Source organism: Eleginops maclovinus, chromosome 20 (genome assembly GCF_036324505.1).
Source record: "Eleginops maclovinus isolate JMC-PN-2008 ecotype Puerto Natales chromosome 20, JC_Emac_rtc_rv5, whole genome shotgun sequence".
Classification (NCBI taxonomy): domain Eukaryota; kingdom Metazoa; phylum Chordata; class Actinopteri; order Perciformes; family Eleginopidae; genus Eleginops; species Eleginops maclovinus.
The window spans coordinates 5,611,754-5,637,902 of NC_086368.1; the positions used below are offsets into that span (position 1 = coordinate 5,611,754).

The 26,149-nt window shown below is 39.8% G+C and overlaps 1 protein-coding gene across 1 annotated transcript in view; it reads right to left on the reverse strand.

The window, feature by feature from the left end:
• ptprt (protein tyrosine phosphatase receptor type T) overlaps positions 1-26,149 on the reverse strand; it is a 293,754-nt gene that overhangs the window by 113,429 nt on the left and 154,176 nt on the right. The window contains exons 12-15 of the mRNA XM_063910759.1: positions 16,498-16,699; positions 13,659-13,761; positions 10,151-10,427; positions 528-564 (exon numbers count right to left, since the gene is read on the reverse strand). Of these exons, the coding sequence (XP_063766829.1) occupies positions 528-564; positions 10,151-10,427; positions 13,659-13,761; positions 16,498-16,699 (619 nt within the window). The remainder of the gene's footprint in view (positions 1-527; positions 565-10,150; positions 10,428-13,658; positions 13,762-16,497; positions 16,700-26,149) is intronic.

A 26,149-nucleotide genomic window follows, 5' to 3' on the forward strand; every position in this document is an offset into this window, starting at 1 on the left:
CGGAGATGAGCAGCAAATAAAGATGGGAGACATGGGGAAAGCAAAACAGAATAGGATGAAATGGGTTCTGGGGCTAACGCTTGAGCCTCCATCCATCGGGTTTAATGAAGGCGGTCAATCGGTATGTAATGACCCTGATGTTCCACTTTATACACTGATGAGCAACATAGATGCAGGATGAGATAAAAAAAAAGAGAGAGCAGGATTGATGAAAAAAGTGGGATAATGTGCAACAGAGGAGGGCAATGAACGAGACAGATCAGGAAAAAGGAAATGGAGAGAGAGAATGCAACCATATCATGCAGGATCACATGGTTAGGATGTGGAGTTGCCTGGCCTAAAGTCTGTGGGTTTACCTGTGTGTGCGTGTGTGTGTGTGTGTGTGTGTGTGTGTGTGTTTATCTGATCTAGTACAACATTCTGACACTAATCTGGGGGTCACTTTGCTATTAGGTTAAATTGGACGTATAAGTAATGTGACTTTGTCTGTACAGTAAGTGCAAGTATCAATGGAAGGGTGCTCATACCTTTGTTAGCCAGGCGGACACAGTTGATTTTGGTTTCCTGTAGAGAGAAGAGAAAGACAGACAAAGCCTTTAGACAAATTGTATTCACTTCAAAAAAAGCACACAAACTGATGGTGAACTTATAACAATACAAAAATGGGCACACTTCTCACCCTCAAAGGCCGCCATCTTGGCTACGAAATGCAAGTTGCAGGACCAGCAGTGACAATAGTTGCTCTGACTTACACAGCACTACAAAAACATATATTTGATAAATATACCACTACACTAGAGTCAAAGGAAGCCATTATTCATTCTGAGTTCATTCAGCCGTCTCTAATGTAATGTTGCTAGTTAGCTAACACAGCAACGATAATCGCTTCCTGTGAGGATCTGCACAGTGCACGACAGGGCAGTGGACTTAGTGAAGTATCCAAATTAAGACACAGCATATGACTTTTCACTTCTCAAAAATGTGTCACAACTTTAATTGGTGAGACTTTCTAAAGCATAATGGCATTTTCCTATCAGGATGCCATTAGTTTCATTTAATTTCAAGTTGTATGTCTTTTGGGCTGCAGACAAACGAGCTCTGACACTTGGCAACATAGTACTTAGCTGACAAAGTTAGATTTGAGAAATGTAATCACAAAACAAATGGTTTATTAACAGGTTAACAAAAGGACTGAAAGGAGGGGAAACCAGAAATTGTCTTGAATCCATATAATCGTTTCAAATCATATGGGACGGTAAACATAATGGTCAGCAATAACTTAAAGAATACACGCTCTGTGGTTAATGGGGCAAAACATGCTAAAGCAATATGGATTAAAGGCTTAAGAGTATCCATGTGCTTCTTTGAAGTGTTTAAAGATGATCAATGAGACCAAGTGACCGTGTTATTAGTTTCCTATGTTTGCCTTTCATGCAATACAATGACCAGGTTGATGAGTCTCAAAACACATGTGTACAAAACATTCTAAATATGACGGTCAATAACCTGTTATGTTAGGCGCTTATTAGATCATTTATCCTGAATACATAGACGCTTATATTCCAAGTATGGACACACAGTTTAACACCTTTGTTTAAGTATACATGTACATAGTGTATGTACTGTATATGAGTTTTGACCTGCAATTCACTAAATCAGGCCAGGTCATAACATATTTCTCTATTGATATTATAGTCCTTTATGTGTTTCCATTGCCCTCCTCTTTCTGTCCCTCGCTTTTTTGTGTTGCCGACAATTTGAGGTTCCTGTGGTTCCACCGTTTCTGTCATTCTCTTTCTGATGTCCTGTCACCACCTGAAGAGGCATGTGCTTTTCATTATTCCATCTCTTTTCACTCCTTCACTGCTCCTGTCTTTTCCTCTTTTCTTCGCTCCATGACGGGCTGTCACCAGTAAGTGTACGTATCTAACCCACTTGTCAGCCGCGGATTGGCCTCCTTCACATGTTGGGCCATTTGTCTTCATCAAAGACGATTACTGCAGCAGCTGCCGACACTGACGCCTGTCACTTGGGCTTTTGAGCAAAATCACTTCCAAGGGACTGCTAATGTCCATTTATTTTCTGCTAAATTATGCCATTTAAGATCAAATTACATTCAGTTTTCTCTAGTTTTTTGACAACATGGAAACACAATAACCAGTTTAAGGAATTGAGATCCTCTGCAAGGCCTATTATAATATGTATTTTGATATCAGAAATGACAGTATAATATTAATATTCTGAGACATTTGTGTTTAAGGAATTGAGTCAAAAAGCAATATGAAGTGTGACACTTATACATGCTGCATCTGCACATGCATGTATATCTATTTTACCTTTATATTGTTGTTATTTGTATTCATTATGTTGCTAACATGTGTACTCTTTTAGTTCTTATTATACTTGTGTGAATTATTATCTGTACTGTGTTGCACTCTTATCCTTTTTCCGCTTTAAAACCTGCATTTCCCAACAGGGATCAATAAAGGTCTATTTTATCTTGTCTCATTGTGACTGCCCTCCCAGTTTCGCAGGGTCTGTTGTTGTGTGTCTGTTTTGTGTGTGACACAACAGACACACAACATCAGGGCGACTTGGAGCACATGGCCAGTCTCCTTGTGGCCTTTAAAGCCGACAGCTAATCCAGTATCTCATGGTCTCTATTCCCTGCGGGAGTCGTATCTTAGTTGTTTGTTGTTTTTAATCACTAATGTGCTGTTATAATACATGTGCAATTTTTGGTTTAACTCTGGCTAAATGTCCTGTTCTTTGCCGTGGTTCTCAGCTTGGTTATTAAAAACTTGGGGCTAGCCCGGGAATTAAAACCGGGACATCTCAAGTTTGTGAAAGACACACAACAACACGCCCTGCTAAACCAGAAGGGCAATATTATGTAATCTCTAGTTGATGAAAAATAATGACTAGTAAAATGTTTCTTTCGACTAGTAAAACAAAGTGCCAAACTAGTGTGACCAAATATCTAACAAGTGCTGCCAAAGAGATAACTAGTGTAGGCAACTGCCGTCTGATACCATGGATGTGTGTGTGTGTGTGTGTGTGTGTGTGTGTGTGTGTGTGTGTGTGCGTGCGTGCGTGCGTGCGTGCGTGCGTGCGTGCGTGCGTGCATGCGTGTGTGTGTGTGTGTGTGTGTGTGTGTGTGTGTGTGTGTGTGTGTGTGTGTGCGCGTGTGTGTGTTTGTTTGAACGGAGCTGGCTTTAAACTGCCGTTAAAGAGCAGGGAAGATGAATGTTAGTGGATGATGGATGGTGTGAGCCTCTAGGCTGGATCTCTCCACAAGACTAAATACACCTGCTTCCACTCCATCTCTGTCTGTCTGTATGAAGGGCTGACTAAATACCTGTCTGTCTGTTGTATTGTTTTCTTAATCTTATTCTCTCTCTGTATTTAATCATAAATGCACAATTTGATTACAGGAACCTACAATTGAGTAAAGTCCTTGTTGAGACCCATTGCTTCCACACATGTTGCTGATTCACCTATTAAAAAAAGGTGATATGTAATCAATTTGCATTAAATATTACAATACTGCACCTTGCTAATGAGACATGCAATAACATGTTTGGTACACTACAACAATAGAAACCAAATTTTAGTTTGCAAGGAGCTTAAAGTGAATAACTAATATGCCTGCACATACCTGATGTTTATATTTAGTGTTGACCATATCTCATAGTTTGCTTCTATCAACACACACCGACGTACTTGTGTAATGAAAAAAAAAACATAACTGGGATAACATATCACATCAGGTCTCAGGAGAAATAGATGCCTCACTTTTCAACATCTTTAATAGGCCAGTCACAGATTGCCATCGTAAGTGTAGTGTATAGCTTACAAATAGCCACCATGGGTATAAGATCAGTTCCCAGAGCAACAGTGACTTGTGTTTCCTCAAAATTGGTCCTATCGAGGCTATTTACAGCCCATTTAGAGGACTAGCTGCTCTGGGTTTGCAGTCACTGTGAAGAGTGCTGCCTCGTCCTTGCTCATGCTAATGGTTAAACCTCAAGAGGTTGCGAGAAGCAAAGTTAATAAATGTAAGGCCAATTTATTGCCCTGCCTCTACCCAGAGAGGCTGGTAGACGAGAGAGGGGGGAGAGTTGTTTACGGTGGAAACACTGGAGACACAGTGTGTGTGTTTCTCTGTGTGTAGTAGTTAACTTTGTCGAGCCTGACGGGAATAATAAGTGTGTATGGGAGATGCAGCTGCTGTGTGGGTGAGCGCTATCTCTCTATCTTCCCATATTCCCGGCTCTTTTGCCTCTATCTCTCTCGTATCACCAGGCAGTCAGAGGGTCAGCGTTCTGATTGACATGTAAGATATCAAACCATTGGTGTGTTCTTCCTGACTTCCGGAAATTGTTATTAGCTGCTGGGGTTCCAAGGCAACCTGAGACAGAGAGGGATTTTTTTTGTAGGCTCTGAACTCTTTCACACTATCGGTCCTTATCCTCTATCTTTTTTGTTTCTCAACAACTTCAGTTCAGCTTACAGCTCTTTCTGTTAACAAAAAGTCTAAATACACTCATATACACAAATATATAAATGTCCCTATCATATACAACTTGGGGTATCACAACTGACCATCTATTTTGGGTACCCCCCTTTCCGAGGCTGTTCCAACATACATGCTGTAAACCCCACAATGTGATAAAGACACACACACTCCTCACACATGTATTATTGTGTTATTGTTATTGTGGGGGTATCTAACCAGAGCATACATTTTGGGGACCCCCCTTACTGGGACTGTGCCAACATGTTATGAGGCCCACAATGTGATAAAGACAAACACAAACAGAATAAAAGTGCATTAGGGATTTTCAAGTCAGCTGAGTGCATATTGATTGACATTGCCTTTCAGTTGGTAAAATCTTCTGCCTACATCCACTTAAATCTGCAATCTAAGGCTGTGTATGTGTGTGTGTGTGTGTGTGTGTGTGTGTGTGTGTGTGTGTGTGTGTGTGTGTGTGTGTGTGTGTGTGTGTGTGTGTGTGTGTGTGTGTGTGTGTGTGTGTGTGTGTGTGTGTGTGTGTGTGTGTGTGTGTGTGTGTGTGTGTGTGAGAGAGAGAGTGATTGACGTTGTTTGTCAGAGTACCTTGTGCAACCCCTGAGGCTTTTTACTTGTCAGGAAAGGTGTCTGGCTGCATTTTTCACAGTACTGTAGGCCATGTTTTTCCCTGTGTGCAACCATTTCCTTTTGTTTTGTGCCATTTATCGCCCCATTTCTCCCAACATTCTTCCTCGTATGCATTTCTCCTCCAACAATTCTGTGTCTCCTCTCTATTCACTTTTCTCAGCACTTCCCTTTCACTAGTGTCTTTCCTCCCTTCCCATAGCTGCCTCATCGTTCCGTCTCTTCTTCTGCTTTGTTGAATTCCCCATGCTGTATTTGATCCATTTAACTAAAGGTCTTATCTATGTTCAGCGAGTAACAGGGTGCTCCCAGTAATTGTTTCTTTATTTCTGTCTCTCCCATTCATTTCAATGTTCTTCACTCCTTTTTTCACCATTATTACATCTTTCTTAGCTCATGCTTTATTATTTTTTTCTACAACTTTTGTTATCCAATATCTCCCCCTCTCTTTTCCCCACTTGTGTTTCTTTACTTTCTGTGCCTCCAATACAGAGGAATCCCTATAGCCTTGTATAAGGCTGAAACGTTTGTCGACATTTGAACCCCAAACAATTGGCTCCACTGATAGTCAATGTTCTTCCACATTACATTGAGAATACCATTAATTGTTGTACTTTGTTTAACGTCCATTAAGTCAAAAGGATACTGTTCTCCACTATAAGACTGGGACTGACTAAATCACTTTGCCAGACAATGTTTGTATCATTTCATTTGTTGGAATGTTTAAAAGTGTTCTGCAACCATGATAAAGACATCCTATCGGGATTCTCCCTTCTTAATTATCCTTCTTTTTTTGTTTTAATTTCACTCCGGAGACCATGTCCTGCATATCTTCCTCATCTCCCAATATTTCTCTTTAGCCTCCATCTTTGTCTCCAGGATTATATCTTCTTTAATCTCCCTTTCCCTCTTTTTTAAATGTATATTCCCCCTCCCTCTATCGCTCCTCATCTCTAAATCCCTGATCACTCTTGCTCTCTTACTTACAGCCAGAGACACTTCATTCCTGTCTGTGTGTGTTTGCCTCTAATGTGTGTGTATGTGCAGGTGTGTGCATGTACAGTATGTGTGTGTGTGTGTGTGAGTGACATCACATGACATCAAGGGAAAAATCAAGATTGCCGTTGGTGAGCAGTTTTAATGTGCGGCGCGTCGCCTAATTGGCACAATGATGAGAATTGAGGGACTGGCATCAGACTGATGTCACCCAAGAGGGGGGAGAGATAGGGAGACAGGGAGGTAGGGAGAGAGAGTTGGTTAGAGGAAAAAAGCAGGAAGAATAAGAAGGAGGGAGAATTGTGAAACGAAAAAGGCGGGCTATACCTCTGGAGGGAACTTTGGGATTTTGGCCTTTGCAGACCATTAACATGCACAACAAAATAGAACACACTACATGAAAGCCCCTCTTTAAGATGAATAAGAAATAAAGGAAGAAAAAAAAAGCCATGATGGAAGTTCAAAGACATTGCAAATGGAAAGGCCACAATATAGAATGAAGGTGAGGGAACAAATAAAGAAAGAAGAAGACAATAAAGGACTGAAAGAAGCATGATGTACGGTTGAAGAACATGACCAGGGAGGGGAAATAGAGCTGGAGAAACAGGTTTGCAATAGAATAAGACAGATGAGTTAAATGAAAACAGAGGATGAGCTGAGGTGGAGGGACACAGAGGAGAAATGGAGTGGAGGGAGAAAAACAGAACATTGTATTTGGGTATTTGAGAAAAGCAAGTGAAATAATGTAGGTGGATTTTCTTTCATATTAGAGAAACAGAGGCAACAGCAGTCAGCAGTGACGAGATGGAGTGTGGGCGGTTTGAGAGAACAATTTCTTCTAAATGTTCTCAAGAGAGAAAGTGACAGGAAATTAAAGAGAAAAGAGGGAAGAGAGACGCTGTCCTTGATGGACAGGTGGAGCTCAAAGGGGGGGGGGGGGGGGGGACCAGCAGGATTATCCAAGACAGGCAGCGAATTGGAAACAAACTTTCATCCATGGGATCAAACTACAACAAACCACCCGAGTCCTCTAAAATGTTAATGAGTGTCTCTTTGAAACATCCGCCGCTTGAGAAAAAAAATATGACACCTACTTGCACAAACTGACTGACAGGAAATAAATTAAACACATTACAGGACTTTGTGAGAGCTGCAGATAACTTACATCCTTGTGTGGCAAAATATCACTTGCACATATCGTTACTGTGACATGTGGGAGATACTGAATTTAAGAAACAAATATATTCAAATTCTGAATTCTTCTTTGAAGGGACGTGGCACTGCAGTCTATTCAGAATCAAATGGCCATGGTGGACTCACTGGCCAATTTATTTTCTTTCTAGCCAGTGCATGTTCTCTAAACTGAAAAAAAGGACTAATATGCAGCCGTTACGTGTGAAAGGATGAACGTCCTTCAACCACAGCGGCTGAGTTCAATCTGTTTTCCATCAACAAGGATTCACGCAAACTGAGTCCTTGAGGAAAGTGAAAGTCTACCCACTGGAAGCTGTTGTGTACCTGACCCTGACCATTGATTTCCCTGTAAAGTGAGCATGAAAAGACACCGCTACAGTAGGAGGCTTAGAAAAACTCTTTTTAGAGAAATGACAGTGGCAGTCTTTTGTTCAAACACCTATTTCAGTATTGATCATATGGCAGAAGCACTGCAGAAAGGTTGGGTGTACAACGATTCTAATGTAAATGGACTGCATACATACAGTATAGTGCTTTCCCTCTCTTTGTGACCTTTCAGAGCACTTTGTAACAACAACGTCAGTGTTCATCCATTCACATATATTCAATCAGAGTCACCTCCTCATAAGAAATGGTAAATGGACTTCATCCATGCAGCGTTTTTCCAGCAACCCCTCAAAGCACTTTTACATGTACAACATTACCTGTTTCACACACACTCATACAGAGGCAAACTGAGAATCTCCCTCTGCAGTATTTTTTGACTTATTCAGAAATGTTTAGCAATGACATCTGGAGCAATTTGGGGTTCCGTTTCTTGCCCAAGGACATATTGATTGCAGGGGCTAGAGATTGAACCCACAATTGGTGGAAGATCACTCTACCTCCTGAGCCACAGCATACCCAATCTGACAAGAGAGATTAGCTTCACAACCCATTTATATACATATAGATATGTTTCATGCTTAAATAAGTAGACTACATGCCTATGCAAACCTTGAATTTTGAGTTGGATAACAAACAACCTGTCAGCTGAGTTTTCATTAAACCATGATTATGTTTTACCTTACTTAGTGCTTATTTTAACTCAAGATCAATCAACAGTTTACAGCACTCCAGCGATGTTCATCAGTTTGGAAAGGTGCTAAAATGTAATGCTCTGCCAATAAAAACATCAGATCAAAAAACAAATACACCTGTCCTGGAGTACAAAGTTTCTAGAAATATATTGTTTGTACTGTTTATGTTAGCCCACATCTGTGCATTGTTAAAGCTATCATGTATTAACCCTAACCCTGCAAACAGGATTTTCTTAAACATATTAAAAAACAAAACGGGATATTGGCTCAAATCTTGAATGTCTTTCTCTCTCAAAGTAGCAAATGTAACTTATTATTTTACTTGCATTAGCAGGGAAGTAAACAAATCATGAAACCGTTTCTTTTTCAAATGCAGGAAAATAAGTATTAACTTGCAGCAGTTCATGAGTTTTAAGAGAGTGCGGCCATTCTGTATGCCTGACTTCCTGATCAAATCATTTGGGCTACAGTGGCTGCACAGGCCCGCTTGCTTTTTCTATTTACTTTTTTCACCAACACTCCAGCAGCCCCCCCCCCCCATGCTCCAATCCATGAACCATACAAGCCTCATACTGATTGAATTGACTGAGATCCAATCAAGTAAAGGTATTCTTATGTGACCAGATGTAAAAAGCACTCACATTCACACAACTGGCATGCACAACTTCAAACACATACTTTTAAATGCAAACTCATCCTCACATACCCCCCCTTTCACCACTCACACCCACTTGCATGCAGTTTTTCAACGTATGAGTACATTGTGGGAAATCTTCCTTCTGGAGGACAATATTATATCATGGCCTCCGCCAGCTTGCCGGGGCCCCGTTCGCCAAGCCGAGTTACCATGGTTACGGCAGTGGAAAATTAAAACAACCCTCGCAGGAGTTCCGAATATTATGGAGATTCCAAAAACCAAGTTCAAGTTGTGAATGACTTGTGAGAAGGGGAGAGGTGGGTGGGCTCTGGGTGTATTTACACATGGTCTAATGGTCACGCATAAAAGGGGAAGAAAATAGAGTGATGGATTCTGGGAGTTTTCTTTTTTTTCTTAATTGACATAACATTCAGTAGGAAACTGTGATGGTAATACAAGATGCTCCGTCTGCATATTTAACCTCGCCTCAATCACTTGTGCTAAGAAACCCACTGTGACATCACTGATTAGGGCGCGGCAGAAAGTTCCTGAAACTTTCCGTTTCAAGAGGAGTGAAGTGGCAGAAGGATTCGTCCTTCCTTTGCAATGATTTGACCTTTCACACAGATGTTCTCAAAGGCTTCAAAAGCCTTCAAAATCTCTGAGGGACATTTTTTCTTGATCTGCTATTACCAGCAGTTCTGTCCAAACTTGCAAGATTTAGCTTCTTTGTTGTCTTTTAATGGTCATAATAAAACATTTAAATATTGTTTCCAGTTTTCCCCTCAACCAAACAGTTGTAATGTTCCTTTATGCATAATTTAAAGTCATTGTGTCATATTTGCTTAGAATAATTAAATGAGACATTAGGGGCACAAAGACTAAAGGCTTGAAGGGGATCCCCACTTACTCTATGAGTTTCCGCATTTTTTAAGTGAAAAGTATTGAAAAATAAACCTAAACTAAGCATTATTAAGCCAACTGTGGATTTAAAATATTCATATTAGCCTTTGAAGACAATCCTCAAATGTATGTGATAGTCATGTTTCTAAATTAACCGTGAACAACTCTTTTTTGTTAACTCACCCCATTGGCTCTGCTCATGGCCTGGTAGTAGATACTGTAGCTCTTGGCCGGGGACAGTGGGGGATTCCAGAAACCTCCGTAGCTCTTGTTGTCTCCCACAGTGAAGGGCTGCACCACTGTAAGGCTGGATGGGGGCAGTTCGGCAGCAATGTAGTAGGGAGAGTCCAAGATGGAGGCATTACGGAAGCTGACAGGGGCAGAGAAACACTCGGGGGCTTCAGAGGCGGCACGGCGGGTCTTTGACTTGCGCTCCTCCTTCACAACAAGCTGGTAGGAGCTGGAAAGATATAAAAACAGTTACATTAATACCTTAATTTGTCGTTTCCGTTTGGAGCATATATGTATAAGGTTTTAATATGCATGGTACAGGTGGTTTTTGTTGGAGTCCATGGATGTTTAAACTCTTAAGCAGGTGGATTCTTAATTAGATAAAGCCTTAAAAGTGATTGGTTTGATCTGACGATTACACTTATGCCCATTATCCAGATCCATCAGAGCACTTATCTTTTAAAATATTAAATTTTCCAAAGTGCTCACTAACCATTTGGGCAATTAAAGCATTAGCAGGAGAGTGCTGAGGTCTGTAGATAATTTGCAGAAAAATGCCAAATACACTTTAAAAAAGAGTATGACTAGTACCAAGGGTCATTTTTGTTCCTAAATGGTAGATTTACTCTGGATTTAAAATGCAGCTTTGTTTCTAACAAGGCACATGGAGGATAACTTTTTTGTGCGGACTCATCATCAATGTATGAATTAAAAGTAAGATGTGTTACTGTGTGTGCATGTGTGTTTGTGAGAGAGGAAGTTACATCCTCATGTTCATACTCATTTTCAATGATGTGTCTTTGTTTGATGTGTGTGTGTGTGTGTGTGTGTGTGTGTGTGTGTGTGTGTGTGTGTGTGTGTGTGTGTGTGTGTGTGTGTGTGTGTGTGTGTGTGTGTGTGTGTGTGTGTGTGTGTGTGTGTGAGAAGGGGGGTGCTTTTGCATGTGTGTGTTTGTGTTTCCGTTTCACTCGGAGAAAGCTTCATGAATGGCTGAGGGCTCCTTTAGCGGTCAGGACAAACACAGCGGCCCTCCGCAATTACCTCCGTCCTCCACGCCAAGAACTCACTTCACAATTATACGCAATTAGGGAAATGTATGTTTCTGTGAAGGGGGCCGTGGCCAATTATCCCCGGCTCCCGTTTGGCAGCTTTCATAAAAGATAATTGCTGATGACCAAAGATGAGTCTCTCTCTGTCTCTGTCTCTCTTTACTGTTTCTGCCTTTCTGGTGAAATATCCATTTCAAACTAATGGCTTTCTGAGTCTTCACAAGGGATGAACCAAAGGCCTACTACAAGAGGCGAAGAGGGAAGTGTGTGTGTGTGTGTGCGTGCGTGCGTGCGTGCGTGCGTGCGTGCGTGCGTGCGTGCGTGCGTGTGTGTGTGTGTGCACACATGCGTGTGTGCGTGCGTGCTTGTCTTCTGTGTTGACTTACATGTGTTTATATGGAGTGTATGTACATATAAGTAAGGATATTTTAAGATTGAGAACGTTTATTGGTTAAATGATGACATTTTTACAGATGTTTACTTCTTTAAATAGCTTTTTGACAGTATGGTTGCTTTGTGGTCTGAAGTAAAAATGTCAGGGCCAGGGGATGCATTACATAGTGGAAAAGAAATACTTAAATGCAATGTGTGTGTTTGTCTTTTTTTTCTAACGTGAAATGTAATGACTTTGCGTTGCTCATGCATGGAACATCATGGAAGTGTGTGCTCATTACCTGTGTATGTCTGTATTCATCTGTGTAGTATGTTATTATGACGCATTTGCAGACATGTGCATTTTGTATGTACTACTTTTAATCTAATGTACTTTGCATTTGTTCAAACATGTGTTGACATCCAGTTAGCCTTTACAACTGTTTTCCCTCTGTGCATTTATGTGAATGCACAAATGTATGCAAGTGTGCAAATGTGTGTATACATTATGTGTGTCTCAACCCCAGCAGCTGCTAATCTTAGCTCAGCCATTTGTGTAAACATTCCTCATGTATGCTCCAGTACTGGAGATGCTGTGATCTTCTCAGAATAAAGAACAAAACACATAACACCACAATTCCTGCAACAAGCCTTAGCAGCACACTAACCAGATGCCTGCCCCATGATGCATCGGCTGGCACTTACAACATTTTATACTTGCACAAAACACACATAATAAGCACGCATGTAAAGGGGTTTATTTCAGGCTGATAAACACATAAAGATGTTGGACTGTGGCCTAATTCAACAAGAGTTATATTTGCCATATGTGTGTGATACACTGCACAATATGGAATGGGATTTACACAAATGAACACTAAAACTATTGACCCGCACTCACATTCATCAAATCCCTTTCCCCAAGTCTAAATTTAAGTGATCTAAAGTATATTCACCACACACCCTTGTCAAAGCTGAATTTCCCTAAAGGCAACAGCAGAAGTATGTGCTCCCCTACACCAATGAAATGGATGAGATCACATGTTCAAAGTGAACTTTTAATTAAAAAACATGCAGGCTGAAAAAAATATCAATGAGAGTGGAATAAATTAGCTGTGTTCATTTTAAAGCAAAAGTGCAGTGGACTGGGACTTGAAGGATAAGAAGCAGTTTGTGTTTTTAAATAATTTCCTCACTCTTTTTCTTTAAAATGTAATTTATATAAAGAAGGAACCTGTTCTTTGTACTACCACTTCTGTAGATTTGATTGATAAGAAGCTAATGTCATTTTACACAACATGTTGAGTGGCTATTGATAAGACATATGTTGCTCATTTTCAGGTTCATAATTGCATTATGTTCCTCCACTGGGACATGTCTCCATGCTTTAATGTTCAAAAAGCTCTTTATTTTTCTCATACTGCCTGTGCTCGCATGTTTGTTTGTGTATTATGTGAAAATCCGTCAAATGTTTAATCATTAAAACCGTTTTTATCCCCTTTTTGTCAACAAGCTCTCCACAGGGTGCTTCAATTAAAGCAGTCAAGTCTTAAGGGACAAGACAGCCAAGTCTCAATCAGACATGTAGGAAGTAGTTTCTGTGTTGAGTCTCCATGAAACTGTGGCTAGAGCAAAATGAGGGAAGTGACCAACAGCAACATGTGCCACTGCTAAATCTATACAAAAGTGTCCCATACTTTGAGTGCCTTTGCATGCAAATTGGACTTATATGTTTGATTGATTGTAATGGCTTTAAAAGAGACCCTTGAGGAAGACAAGGGTTGGGGAAAGTGGAGCGAAATAGGGTAAATACAGAGAGGGAGGAGAGGAGAGGAGAGGAGAGGAGAGGAGAGGAGAGGAGAGGAGAGGAGAGGAGAGGAGAGGAGAGGAGAGGAGAGGAGAGGAGAAATTAAAAAGATGGAACAAAGTGCATAGGAGTACATTGAATGGGAAAAAAGAAGAATGAAGACATAACAGGATAACAGACGGGGAAAATAACGTATAACAAATCAAAAGAAAGGAGGAAGGAAAGAAATTACGTGATGGGTGCTCCACGTGATTGGGCGGGCTTCAGCAGGATGGTGATGGTGGTCTCCGTCTCGTTCAGTGGAGCCTCGGACTCATACTCTGGCATCATGGGGGCTAAAGGTGAAACAAAATTACAATTACATTTGAGAAATTAACATTTGAAACCAATGTATTATTAACTAATAGCTTACATTTTCAGAAGTTCACAAAGCCTCTTAAAGCATAACAAAAATACCATGACGATCATATAGACATGATATCAAATGAGTTGTATAAAACTAAACTGACCATTATGTCAAAGGGGTAACATGGGAATGAAAAGGAGAAAAAAGGGAAAACAAATAAAGGACAAAATGACCAGAAGTGATATAAACATGTCTATAATAAAACATGTGAGGTTTATTTTGAAATCAACTAACCAGCAACTTCTTACCATATTCTTTTGAGTCATTGGAAAATAAAAGGAGGATTTGTTTGATTCCAAATGGCAAATTATTGAGTTAACACCATGTTTAAATACAACATACAGGCAAATGTATCATGCAAAGCTTTAAGAAATCACATCGCTAAATCTGTTCTGTTTCTGACCTTTTTGGATATTTCTTGTTGTCATTATATTATCAAACTTGACAACAGTGATCCTGTCCGGGTATTTTAAAAGGGACTCGAAGATGGATCTATGCTTCCCTCAGCAGGCATTGAATAGTTTAATGTTCATATTTGTCATGCACTCATACTGAAGGTGCAATATTAGCGCTTGTCTGAATAAAACATCAACACTTTTTCCCTGATTGGTGTGGCATTTAGGTCATTAACAGCCCAACCCCCCCCCCCCCCCCCCCTCTCGTTTGTAAATCCATCTCTAACTGTCTGCATCATTTAATTGAAATATCTTCATCCTTCACCCTCTGAATGAGATAATGAAGATTGGGGATGACGTGGCATTTGGAGGGAGATGTCTCTGTTATGTGTGGAAGTGCCATGTTTTGTTTTTTTTGCCTCTTAGCAATGTTAAGATTTGAAAGGAAGATGGAGGAATGGAGACTCAGTGGTAAGGTCATGCTTCACTCACTGTAGGTGCGGACGGATAACAGTAATGACATGCTGATGACACACTCAGACTGCAGTCCTCACACTGTCAGGATTCAGTGGTCAGGGTTGGGAGGGTTACTTTTAGATGTGTGTAATTAATTACTTGTTAAAAAATGTGGTCTGTAACCTAATCTATGTATTGCAATATTAAAGTCACTTCTTCACTTTCCTATGCTTTTGTTCGGAAACAGATTGGAGCCACATGTGAATATGAGAGATCTGACCAAAAGGGACATTCTAGTGACATTATTACATTTAATGTATTCCGTTACTTCCAAATTATCTCAGTGGTATAGCTCAGGTGACGGCGCACTAGCACTGCTCATTTTTGAGTTTGATTCACATATTTTCTGGAGATATTACTATTTTGAAATGATATGTCCCTAATGGTTAAATGTGACGTGTAGCATTTTATCTCAGATATATCCTGGTAAAATGAATGAAGAAGAAGTGGCCACAGAGCAGTTTCAGGACTGTAGATGTGTGACTGGATGAATGAATGTAAGTTGAGTATAGCTTGTCTGCTGAGCAGAGGTTGTACACCGTTACCTCTATTTTATATATATCCTTTATTAAACCAGGTAAATGTCTCATTGAGATTAAATTCCCTTTCCAAGAGTGACCTGGCCAAAAATGCAGCATGAACAACGTTACAACAAACACAAACAATACAGGCAGACAAATACAACTGTCATAAAACACAGATTAAATGTTAAAATAGCCTGTCATTATGCAAATGATAGTGTAAATAATGTTTATATTACAAGTTGTATAAGTCAAGTGACAATTGCAGTAATTTAATGAGATTATTACACATGAAAGTGATAAACTCTCTTTGGATTATCAAAGGGAACATATATCTGACATTGTTAGACTTAAAACGTGGGTTATACTAGAAATAAGGTGGTACTTAAATATGAAAAGATTTTAAAAAGCATGTGTGACAAATACATCCAGAAGTTGTTAAGTGCACCTTCTCTATAAAGTTGTATTTATTATTGATTATAAAAACTAGTACTTTTGGATGAAAGCTACAATCATGTTTCTGCTAATGTATTGATACAAATAAACTACAGTTTAAGGTCCTCAATGAGGAGGAACAATAATTAAAAAAACATGTAACAAGTGGACGCAATCAGATATACCATTTATGAATGGATCATTGAAGAAAGTATATTTTAAAAAATAGAAAAAAATAGGAACAAAGACAGAGAGGAAGAAAGAGACTAGGACAAAGTGGTTGAAGGGTGAGTCAGAGAAATAAAGGGCAAAGAGATGACATAGAAGAAAAGGTTGAAGGGTTGTTGTTTTGAATCAATCATTCTGTCATCTTAACAACAGGGAACACCCTTCACAAGAGAAGTCCTCTTGTTCCACAATAAGAAATGCTTCGACATGAGGGGGAATGTTAAAGTTCTTGCCACCAAAGTTGAAGGTTTTCCTTTTCTTTGTGCCATGACATTTTCTACGTGCCGAGGCGGGTGACATGAACAGAGGGTTACAAACGTAGTAGAAAAAGTCAGACAAACAAAGACACAAACAACAAATAGACAGAATGGTACATCCATAGAGAAAGTGACATGCCAAACCACCACCTGGCCAACAAAACAAGCCTCCAGCGCCTCCTATTGTATCTGCTTTTGCTGTTATAATAAGTGTGACAAAATGTCTTGGTTTGATTTGAGAGCAAGATCAAACAAATGTCAACACCAATTAAAGGACAGACAAATAACAAATGATGTACTGAATGATTTTTACCTGCTATTTTGGTGCTGATGCGGGTGGTGACTGGTGGACCGAAACCCTTGTTGGTTGAGGCTTTGAGGGTGAAAAAGTACGTGGTTCCTGGGTAGAGACCTACGAACAGATGATGGGTCTCGTTCCTCAGCTTGAACACTCGTCCCCTCTGGGTTGTCAGATCAGCGCTGGGGTCCAATGAGCTCAAGGCCTTGTAGGTAATCTTTAGGAAACAGGAGACAAAATATTGAATAGATATGTAAGCATTACCGTGTTTTGTGTAATACATTTACTTTTTCTTCATTCTAGTGCATTTTAGTTTCGCGTATCATCTCTTGAGACCACTCCAAATGTTTCTTAAATCTTTATCTCTACATGTACAGTATGGCAGCCATTTCAGTGTCTGTTGAATTCCAACACAGAGAAAAATTGTCGGTAGTTTATAGAATACAATAAAATAATAATAATCCTTTAACTCAAAGACATACCTATAAATAATAAAACAAGAGAAAATTATAATGCTGAAGCGGTCTGCTGCTGTGTGTTACTCTTTGAGCAGAAGGAATAATCGTTGTAGCAGCCCCTTTAACATCCAGGTTTGTGTGGCAGAGCCCCACTAAATCCATTTTTCTGCACTGAAAACATATGACATCAGTGCAATCAGTGATTATTGATATGTAAAGTGCCATGAAAAGTTGTTTTGGCCTACATGAAACACGTTTCCTAACTCTAACCCTTGCAACTTTGCCATTCACATGCACTGCTGGCCGATCAATTTCTTCTTAGGACTTCTGTGGCCACAGTATTTTCCACAACTTTTGGGAGAGAGTTGAGCAAAAAAAAAAAAAAAAATGTTGGCCCAAAACCTAAAAATTGTGCGCTCTAAAACCACAACACCAATTTCAGGCTTCATCACTACCAGTAACCATTTCACATCACAGTCATTTGATGAATTGTTCATTTAAAGTACATTTACAGTTTCATTATTTCAGGTTTAAAAGAATAATCCCACCATCAATTGTTGTATCAGTAGTTTCATCAGTCCTAATCGCTCACAGTCAGAATGTTTAACACTTGATAATTAAACTAGATTACTAATAATTTGATTTTGAGACTTAATTACTGCTCAGTGCATATATTTCCTGTGTTTAGTTTAGTTTTAGTATATTCAAGTCTTACTTTGCAATATTACATCCATTTTTGTATTGTTTGAACTAAACACCTCCTGTTGACAAAATCTAACTAATCGTACTTCTGTCAGATTGTAATTTCAACAGAAATCAATTTAGTAGTTGAAGTGATGTTTGGCCCTTTGCTATAGGTCTGTGATTCTCCACATGATCTCCACTTTGAGACTGGAACAACTTGAACAAATCGACCCGTGGCCACTAAACTGGCCGAGGCACTTCAATAGTCATTATTTTAAAAAGAACCGTCAATGTCTGTCGTGATGTTGCTGCTGGCAAGTCTCAACGATGCACAACTGTCAATGACTGCAGACACGGAAACACCAAAACAAACACTCACACGCAGTAAAACACTGGAGGACAGCTGTCATTGTGAATGACAGTCAGTACAAAAGAGTCAAACACATTCAGAGCAATTCAACCCCAAACACAGTTTAGCCCTTCGTAGAGCATGTGTGTGTTTTTCTGTCAACATGTCTGAGTGCATTTCAGTTTTTTCATTCAGCGTTCCAGTGAAAATAAAAATACAAGATACAAAAAGTGTGAAGGCAAGGTGAGAATGAGCGAGGGAGGTAAGGGAAAAATAATTAATAAAGCAGAGACAGACAACATGAATGAACCAGAAGGCACTCACTGGAGCGGAAACTGCCACCAACGCAAAGAAAACAAGGGCTATAGCCTCTGGATCAGCTCATGTTTCCTGTTATTTGTCTTCCAGGTTTGATTTCTTGAGATAACAGAAAGGGCAGCACTGACTGCAAATAAGGAGTTCCCAGAACAAAACTTTCTTTCCACCATGTGTGGAACATCAATACCGTGCCTACAAAAACTGAACAAATCCAAAAACAACATCTCTTATTCTCAATCCCACCAATCTTATCCAGTTATATTGATTATCATCTGGATTATTATAGCCATCAACAGACAAAAGGGGTGAAAGGTGTATGCTACATTTAAATTATAGCACAGTAACATATACAAATACAGAAGTAAGCATGGAGAAATAATGTGAAAGAGAGAAAAAAAAACAATAATAAAAGAGAGAAAGACAACTGTTCAAATGCACCAGAGCTCTGCATTGGGTACAAGTGAATAGCTATGTAACTTTGTGGTATATGACCACTTTTTCCCCATCTATCCATGTGTCCTTCTGTAATCTACTCTGGTCAGTCCACCAAGGCCATCCTGCCCCAGGATATATCTGATGACAATGTTTCCATTGACGGCTTCCTGACTATTCGTGCAACGTTTCCATCAACAACATTTCCAACATGTCCTTTGATGGCTTCAGGGCTGTTTGGCCTACAGAGATTGCATCGAGAGCTTCACCGTGTCTTCGTCATGACCCTGAGTCTTCAGAGGGTCTTTGTGCTGTGCAGGACATCCTTTCTCCAGACTCTGTGGCCACAAGACTTTAGTGCACATTTTAACTCCTATTTATGTTTATATAAATACATGTATTAAATTTATCCTAATATGATGCAACCGTCACAAAACGTAATTTCCCTCCAGGATTATTAAAGTATTTTGCTCAATTAATTGATTGATTGAAATCACAAAAAAGGAATTACTGAAAAATAGAGATGTAATAAATTAATGTATATGAGAATCAGAAACACACTTGCAAAACAACACATTCAAACAAGAGGGAATCCAGAGGAAGATAACTTAGTGATCAAAGTAGTTGTCTCCTATAATCTTTAAATGCATAAACTTTAGTATCATCTTTCTTAATTTGCATCCACATAAAGGTGTTATTCTGAAACTTAAATTGAGAGAGATAGACAGCTGTTTAGCTGACAGAAGCTCATATTCAGTTTTGTTGCCACAAAAAACGGTATTTAGTAAAGCAGTGGAGAGATACAAAGTGAACAATGGAGTAAATATGGAAAAATAATGATGAGAAATAAAGATCTAGAACGAGGCAAAGAAAGGATAAAGAGAGTCATAACAATTGTTTAAGATGGAGGTTTGTGTCAAATGGGTACCTTGGAGGCTGGAGGTGTGTGTGTGTGTGTGTGTGTGTGTGTGTGTGTGTGTGTGTGTGTGTGTGTGTGTGTGTGTGTGTGTGTGTGTGTGTGTGTGTGTGTGTGTGTGTGTGTGTGTGTGTGTGTGTGTGTGTACTGTAAGTGTGTGAATCTGTCGCAGTGAGGAGGTGGGACGAGGATCTCAGCACTTCACACTCACGGACGTTGGGCGGCCCTCATCTCTCCATTAAAGGACTCAAATGGAAAGCACTGACAGCTTGGTGCCTCACTCTAACTGGGCCCGCAGGCTGAAGTGGTGATGTGCCAATGTGTGACTATGTGTGAGTGTGTGTTAGAGAGAGAGAAGAGGCAATATGAAATCCAAGGTTGAAGATGGAGAGAAAAGAGAGACACAAATAAATAAACTGGAGTGAGATATAGTGGAAACACACCTCTGGTGCACTAACTGTGATGTGCTTGTTCCACAGACATAAAGGTATGGTAGTGGAAATGAAACCCCATATCAGCCTTTGCTTTGATGTGGGATTTCAGAGATATTTCCTTCATGTTTAGCATCAGTGGTGAATGTGTGTGCCCTAATTGATGTCATGTGTTTATAAGATATTCATAGAGGCTAAACACATTTGATGAAACAGCTCAAGTACCTTCTGATACTCATAAACCATTGCTTGGGGTATTTTGGTGGAAGTTATTATGGATTCTCTATTCTAAAAATTACTTTGTGTTACGAGAACTACAGAGCAATTCACAATAGCTGGAACTAAAATGGCTGTTCTACTTTCTAAAGGAATCTGAAGTGATTAAGAACCCTAGTTTCACATTAGCGTATAGAGCTATGATGGGTATAGGGGAAACAACATAAAGGAATCAATTTATAGAGGAATCTTATTCTCAAAATGTATACATGAAAGATGTTTGTCCTTAGAATTTGAGCAGCTGACGCTCATGCGGTGCTCGAGAAGGACAGTTGTGCTTTCCAGTATCCGTACGAAAGTGAGCAATGTAAAATAATCTGCAAAAGAGATTTCTGCAAAGCTCCTCATTCAACCTCATGATAGAAAGGCCACTGTCTGTTTATGTGATGTTGAAAATACGCCAGCTGTTTCAAAGGACCGTAATGTGCAAAAAATCTAATCTATAATGAAAAAATGGAGGAGTGATGTCATTGTGCAAATGTATGGTTTGACTCACAATGTTCCCTCTCCAGATTTCTGAACAGCAGTGATCTAAACTGCCCTAATTGCCCTAACTTTTCTGTCAATTGCAGCTGATACCTTGACGCATAACCAATCAGATTATGGCTAAATGAAGCGATGTAAACTAGCAAGGGGCAACAATATGATACAATCTAGCTGTATTTATGGCAAGGCTCTGCGCCAAACCTTGTTAACAAAGAGCAAATCGCCTGTCATATGAGGCAGCTTAATTCAGCGAGAAGGTTGCCTTGTTTAAATTAAGTTCTAAAACCCAAAGTTTTCCTCTATCCTCCTTCTGTTTCTTTGCCAGTGTGCTAAGAAAGTAAAACAATGATATAAGATACTGTAAGTTCTTTTCTTCACTTTCAACATCCCCCGGTTCAACACACACAGACAACTAAACGCCGGTCAGATTGAGGAACATGGGACGAAAACCTTCAGCTAACAGAAGTCTTGCAGTCCAAAATGCAGAGAGCCCTCCACAGAACGGCTGACGTCTCCCAGGCCTCACAGTTGGCCTGGCTGGCTGAATAAAACATGTTAAATCAATAGCTATTTATACAGACTGGGACTTGGGGGCTAGAACAATAAAACATCATCTATTTCATCTACGCTGCAGTTTTGCTTTGCACATCGATGGCTGTTATTTTATAAGTCATGAATGGCTCTCTATCTTTTTATGGGCTTCACTCTCTCTGTCCACTTACTCTTTCCCCCTTCCTTTTAGTTTCCATATTAGATGGTGGACCTTCTCACTGTTTTATCAGTCTTCCCATTGAGTTTACCTTTTTTTGGTACATGGTTACACTCCTCTATTTCTCCACTATTACATCAATCTGAGTTTGGGTCATAAAGCTCAGGTCGCTCTCTTTTTACCCCTCCTTCCTCTTTATTTTCCCTTCTCTCCATAGTTGATGTTCTTGGAATCGGTACAGCCATAAAGCTCAGGTTGTTTTATTGGTCAATGAAAAGGCAGGCACGCAACGGGGCAGTGCATCTTGGGTAATAGAGTGTGAGTCTGTGAGGCATAACTTACCGGAGGGAGTAAGTGTGAGGATTGAATTAATATGTACATTGGAGAAAGTAAAGGAGGTTAATAATAGAGGAGGAAGTCCAAAGAATAAGAAAAAGGAAAGAACATAAAGTCAAAAAAGATTCAAAAAACCCACGATAATGTCACTGTACTGCTTCCTTAAAGGGGCCCTGTTCTGCTCATTTTCAGGTTCATATTTGTATTTAGTGTCTCTAATGTGACATTTGTCCATGCTTTAATGTTCAGAAAGCTCTTTATTGTTCTAGTACCTTTTAACCCTCTGTCTGAGACCAGAGTCCAGTCTGCCGATTAGTTAGCTGACCGGAATTGTTGTGATTTGTCAACCATTTAGAGATTTTCCGAACCCTTAGCCTATCACCTACAATGTGTTAGAGGGCAACCCAATAGAAGCACAAGTGTTATATAGTGATGACACTGTGTTACATAGAGTGTCAGAGTCTCCCTCTGGAGGGAAATTTTAATAAAATGTATTTGAAGTTATATATACATTAAAAATAAAGCGTTATAGATTAATAACAGACCAGTAACTAGGACAACTTTTGCACATTAGGAGAGGTCAATGGTTTTCTTAGGCGATTTATAGCATCATTAAATCTGAAAAAATCTGAAAAAGCATTAACATTTACAACTACAGACTCGATGGACCATTGAACAAACTGCTGTTGATGATTTATATATAATTTGTAATTGGTTTGTCTTTGTAAGAAGACAAAGCAATTGTCATGAAAGAAAAGGCCAAGGTGTATTTTTAAAACTGTCATTGCCAGTTATAATAAACCCATTGCAACTGTGCGATATTTGAAAGAAAGGCCATACACATTGTTCTCTTGTTGTTGGTTGTGTGTCTCTAGTGTCGGGGTTTGTGTATGCTCAAGTGTGATTGCACATACCACTGGCTCTGTTTGCCCATGCATGAGATTGATGCTGGTGAGTATTAGAAGCCCTAGCTTTTACCTAGCAGCCCTCTTCATCAAACACACCGCTGCTGCACAGTGTGTGTGTGTGTGTGTGTGTGTGTGTGTGTGTGTGTGTGTGTGTGTGTGTGTGTGTGTGTGTGTGTGTGTGTGTGTGTGTGTGTGTGTGTGTGTGTGTGTGTGTTTGTGTGTGCGCACATGCACAAATAATTTTGAGCTCCAGCCAAGATTTATGGAAATAAACAATGTTACGAGGCGCTGTGGTGGATCGGTGTTGTAGAAATGCTATTTCAATTCAGTTTTGTCATTTCACATTTGTTATTCTCTGTGCGGCTGTGCTTCATTCCTCACTATCTCAGTGTTGCTGTTCTCTGTCATGTTGAATTAAGTAGGAAGTGTATAAGGTGGTCGTTCTTTCTGTTCCGTTTTATTTTGTTACTATTCACCTGAGTACAGTTTCAATTTGTTTAACACCTCTTTATTTTGGAATTATTTAGTAAGCCTTTCATCCACAGCAGATTAAAGCAGAATAACTGAATGAAGTAGGCTTCAATTTCTGCTCCTAAACTTTGTCGTCCAACTTACAGTCACTGTGAAACATTATCTATATTGTCCATCCAGTCTTGCATATTGCGACATATTTGAGGCAGCATATGTGTTCTGTCCTTTGTTTGGTCATTCCTCTATAGCTCTACGTAACTTTGTTTCCTGTGCTACGTTCTATACTGAGAATCCATCGCTCGATTGGAACAGCTATTTCTTGCTTTAACCTGCATGTTAAAACATATTCATGAGATAAAAGTGATCCTATGTGTCCTGAAATCGACAACAAGCAACACGATGATCCATAAAAGGTTTGGGAAGGATAAATTATCGATGCCACTTTACTTTAACGGCAATAAAATCAGTTCTTCAATCCTGCACTTAATAAAGGGCAGAACACAGTGTATTTAGGTGCTCTGTTCTTTTAACTGATGTTCTGAAATTAAGTGAGTGTTTGGTGGCCTGCCAGCAGGGGTGGATATCTGGCTATGATCCGGATCATAAAAGAGTAACAGGCTTGCATTAAAACCAGAACATAGAAAACTGCCTTTTGGGGTTTTTCTGAAAATATGTTAAATAGAAAAATAGGAATAAAAGTGTGCTTTTGTTGTTCTACCTTTTATGATCTCTTAAGATTAAGTCACTAGACTCATTAGACTCATTTGTGCTGGTTTCCACTGCAAGTGTGCTAATGAAAAGAAAAAGGCTTCAGTCAAAGATAGTAAATACTATGTCCGACTTGATGACTGTACTATGAAATGTATAAAACAAGATACCAAATCAGCTCTCAAAAGGATTTTGTCTTGCTCGCTGATACAATAAACATCTTTTAATCCCTGTAGGAAAACCCAGGTGTCTGTTTCCAATGTGAAAGAGACATCTGTAGGCTAAACCACCTATCCTGCCCTCTAATGCTGATCTTTCTGTTTGTATAATAATACAGAATTAAAGTGGCTTTTCTGGGACAGTCCCCTTAAACACACTCTCCTCACTGTGTCAATGCACAATAATAGAATCATTAAAAAAAACGATCTCCAGCTTTTTAGACAAGAATATGCCCAACCTTCATGTGATGAAAGTGATGCAGTCCTTGATGGAGCAACTTGCCTGGCATCCTTTTCTCTGGTACCTTAAGCCAACCCTAATAAACGAAGGTATCCAGTATCTGAGGGACTCTTCCACCTCCCCCCTGAGATTGTACCTGTCAATCTGTGCCGCCAGAGCCGCCCTGAGACCATGAAGGCCAAGCCCAAGGGATTGAAGACAATGTTTACTACCTTTCTTCTTGCATATTTAAAAGTAAGAGGGGTTCATCTCCTAACACAACTGATGAAGAACCTGAGAAAACAGGTAAACTTCATACACTACGCTGCCCGAGGCCAAATGCCTGCTGCCTGTACTGACACAGAACGAGGAAGCGGAGAATTGATAGAATGACTTGCTTAATAGTTCTCCTTCACTTTATATGTCCCACCCCCTGCTTCCCAATTAGAAACCTAATGCTAGCTGAAATATAAAAAAACATGAAAAACAACTTCTTTGTCCTTTTGTCTCCATGTATCCTGGCACCTTCCGCCGCATTCTGTAACTTGATAGGATCCCATTGTCTTAAGTTGTAGAATGTCTGTTTTTAGAAGTTTCTATTTGGGACGGACTGTTCTCCTGCTTCCAGTCTTTTAAATGTCAAGACATTCTGGGTCACTGCAAATAGAGAGGCAAACCAACACCGCAGCAAATGCTATATTGTGTCCACACAATACCAATCCAAAAAGGAACGGACATGCAAAACTCCACGGATAAATGCCAACATGCATGCAGATGCACACATGAATACTTCTGCATACACATAAAAACACAAACGGGAAAGTGATCTTTGGTGTATCCCCATCCCGCGCTCCTATTGTCCCCAAGATAAGCTAACTGCAGAAAGAAATAGCAACAGAAAGTCTGATAATATTTTGTGGCCAAGCTGCATCTATTGCTGGTTCTTGATAACAAAGGGAAGTGAGACGGAGAATTTCCGAAAAGGATGGCGCAAAATGAAGACTAAATATAGCCTAATAGAATTTCCAGGCTATAGCACTGTTCTCTGATATAGATATACAAAAGAAAGAGACAGTTAAAAAAAAATGATGAGCAGAAACACAACAATGATCAAGCTTCATAAATAGCCTGGCTTTTAATTGCTAACAAAGGCCTCAATCGCTAAATCAGGCTGATCAATCAGCAGTCGAGAGGGAGGAACAACAAGCTCTGGGAATGAAATGAAGCAAATGACAGGAAACAAAAGCTTTGGAAAGCGCTCGTTTCCTGTCATTTGAAGCCAACTGCGACCAGAGTTCACATCAAAATCCCAAAAGTATCAAAGTATATATAAAATAAGTTCACCCTGAAAGAGGTGATCAGAGATGAAGCGTTCAAAATCACAGCTAAAAAATCAGCTGGTGGTGACAGTTTGACGGGAAACGGCCCGAATCCGCATCCGAGTGACACTTGCTTGACAGCCGCACACCAACTTCCTGCCAGCAGAGTGAAGAAGAGTGACAGAAACAGCGCTCTCCCACTAGATGCTAATGTGGGCCACACATGCTTCCTCTGCTCTCACTCCTACATTAAAAATCATCTGCTGACAAGCTACTCACCAAAGATTGGCAGTGATTTACAAGAGAAATGTGTTTAGTGGCTTTTTTCCACAAATCAGCAAGGTAAACATTGTAAAAGTTTTTGTTCAACTGTTAGCCCTGCTGAGGAGTCTCATTGTTGTAAATTGTTCTTTTTATTATTTTGCACT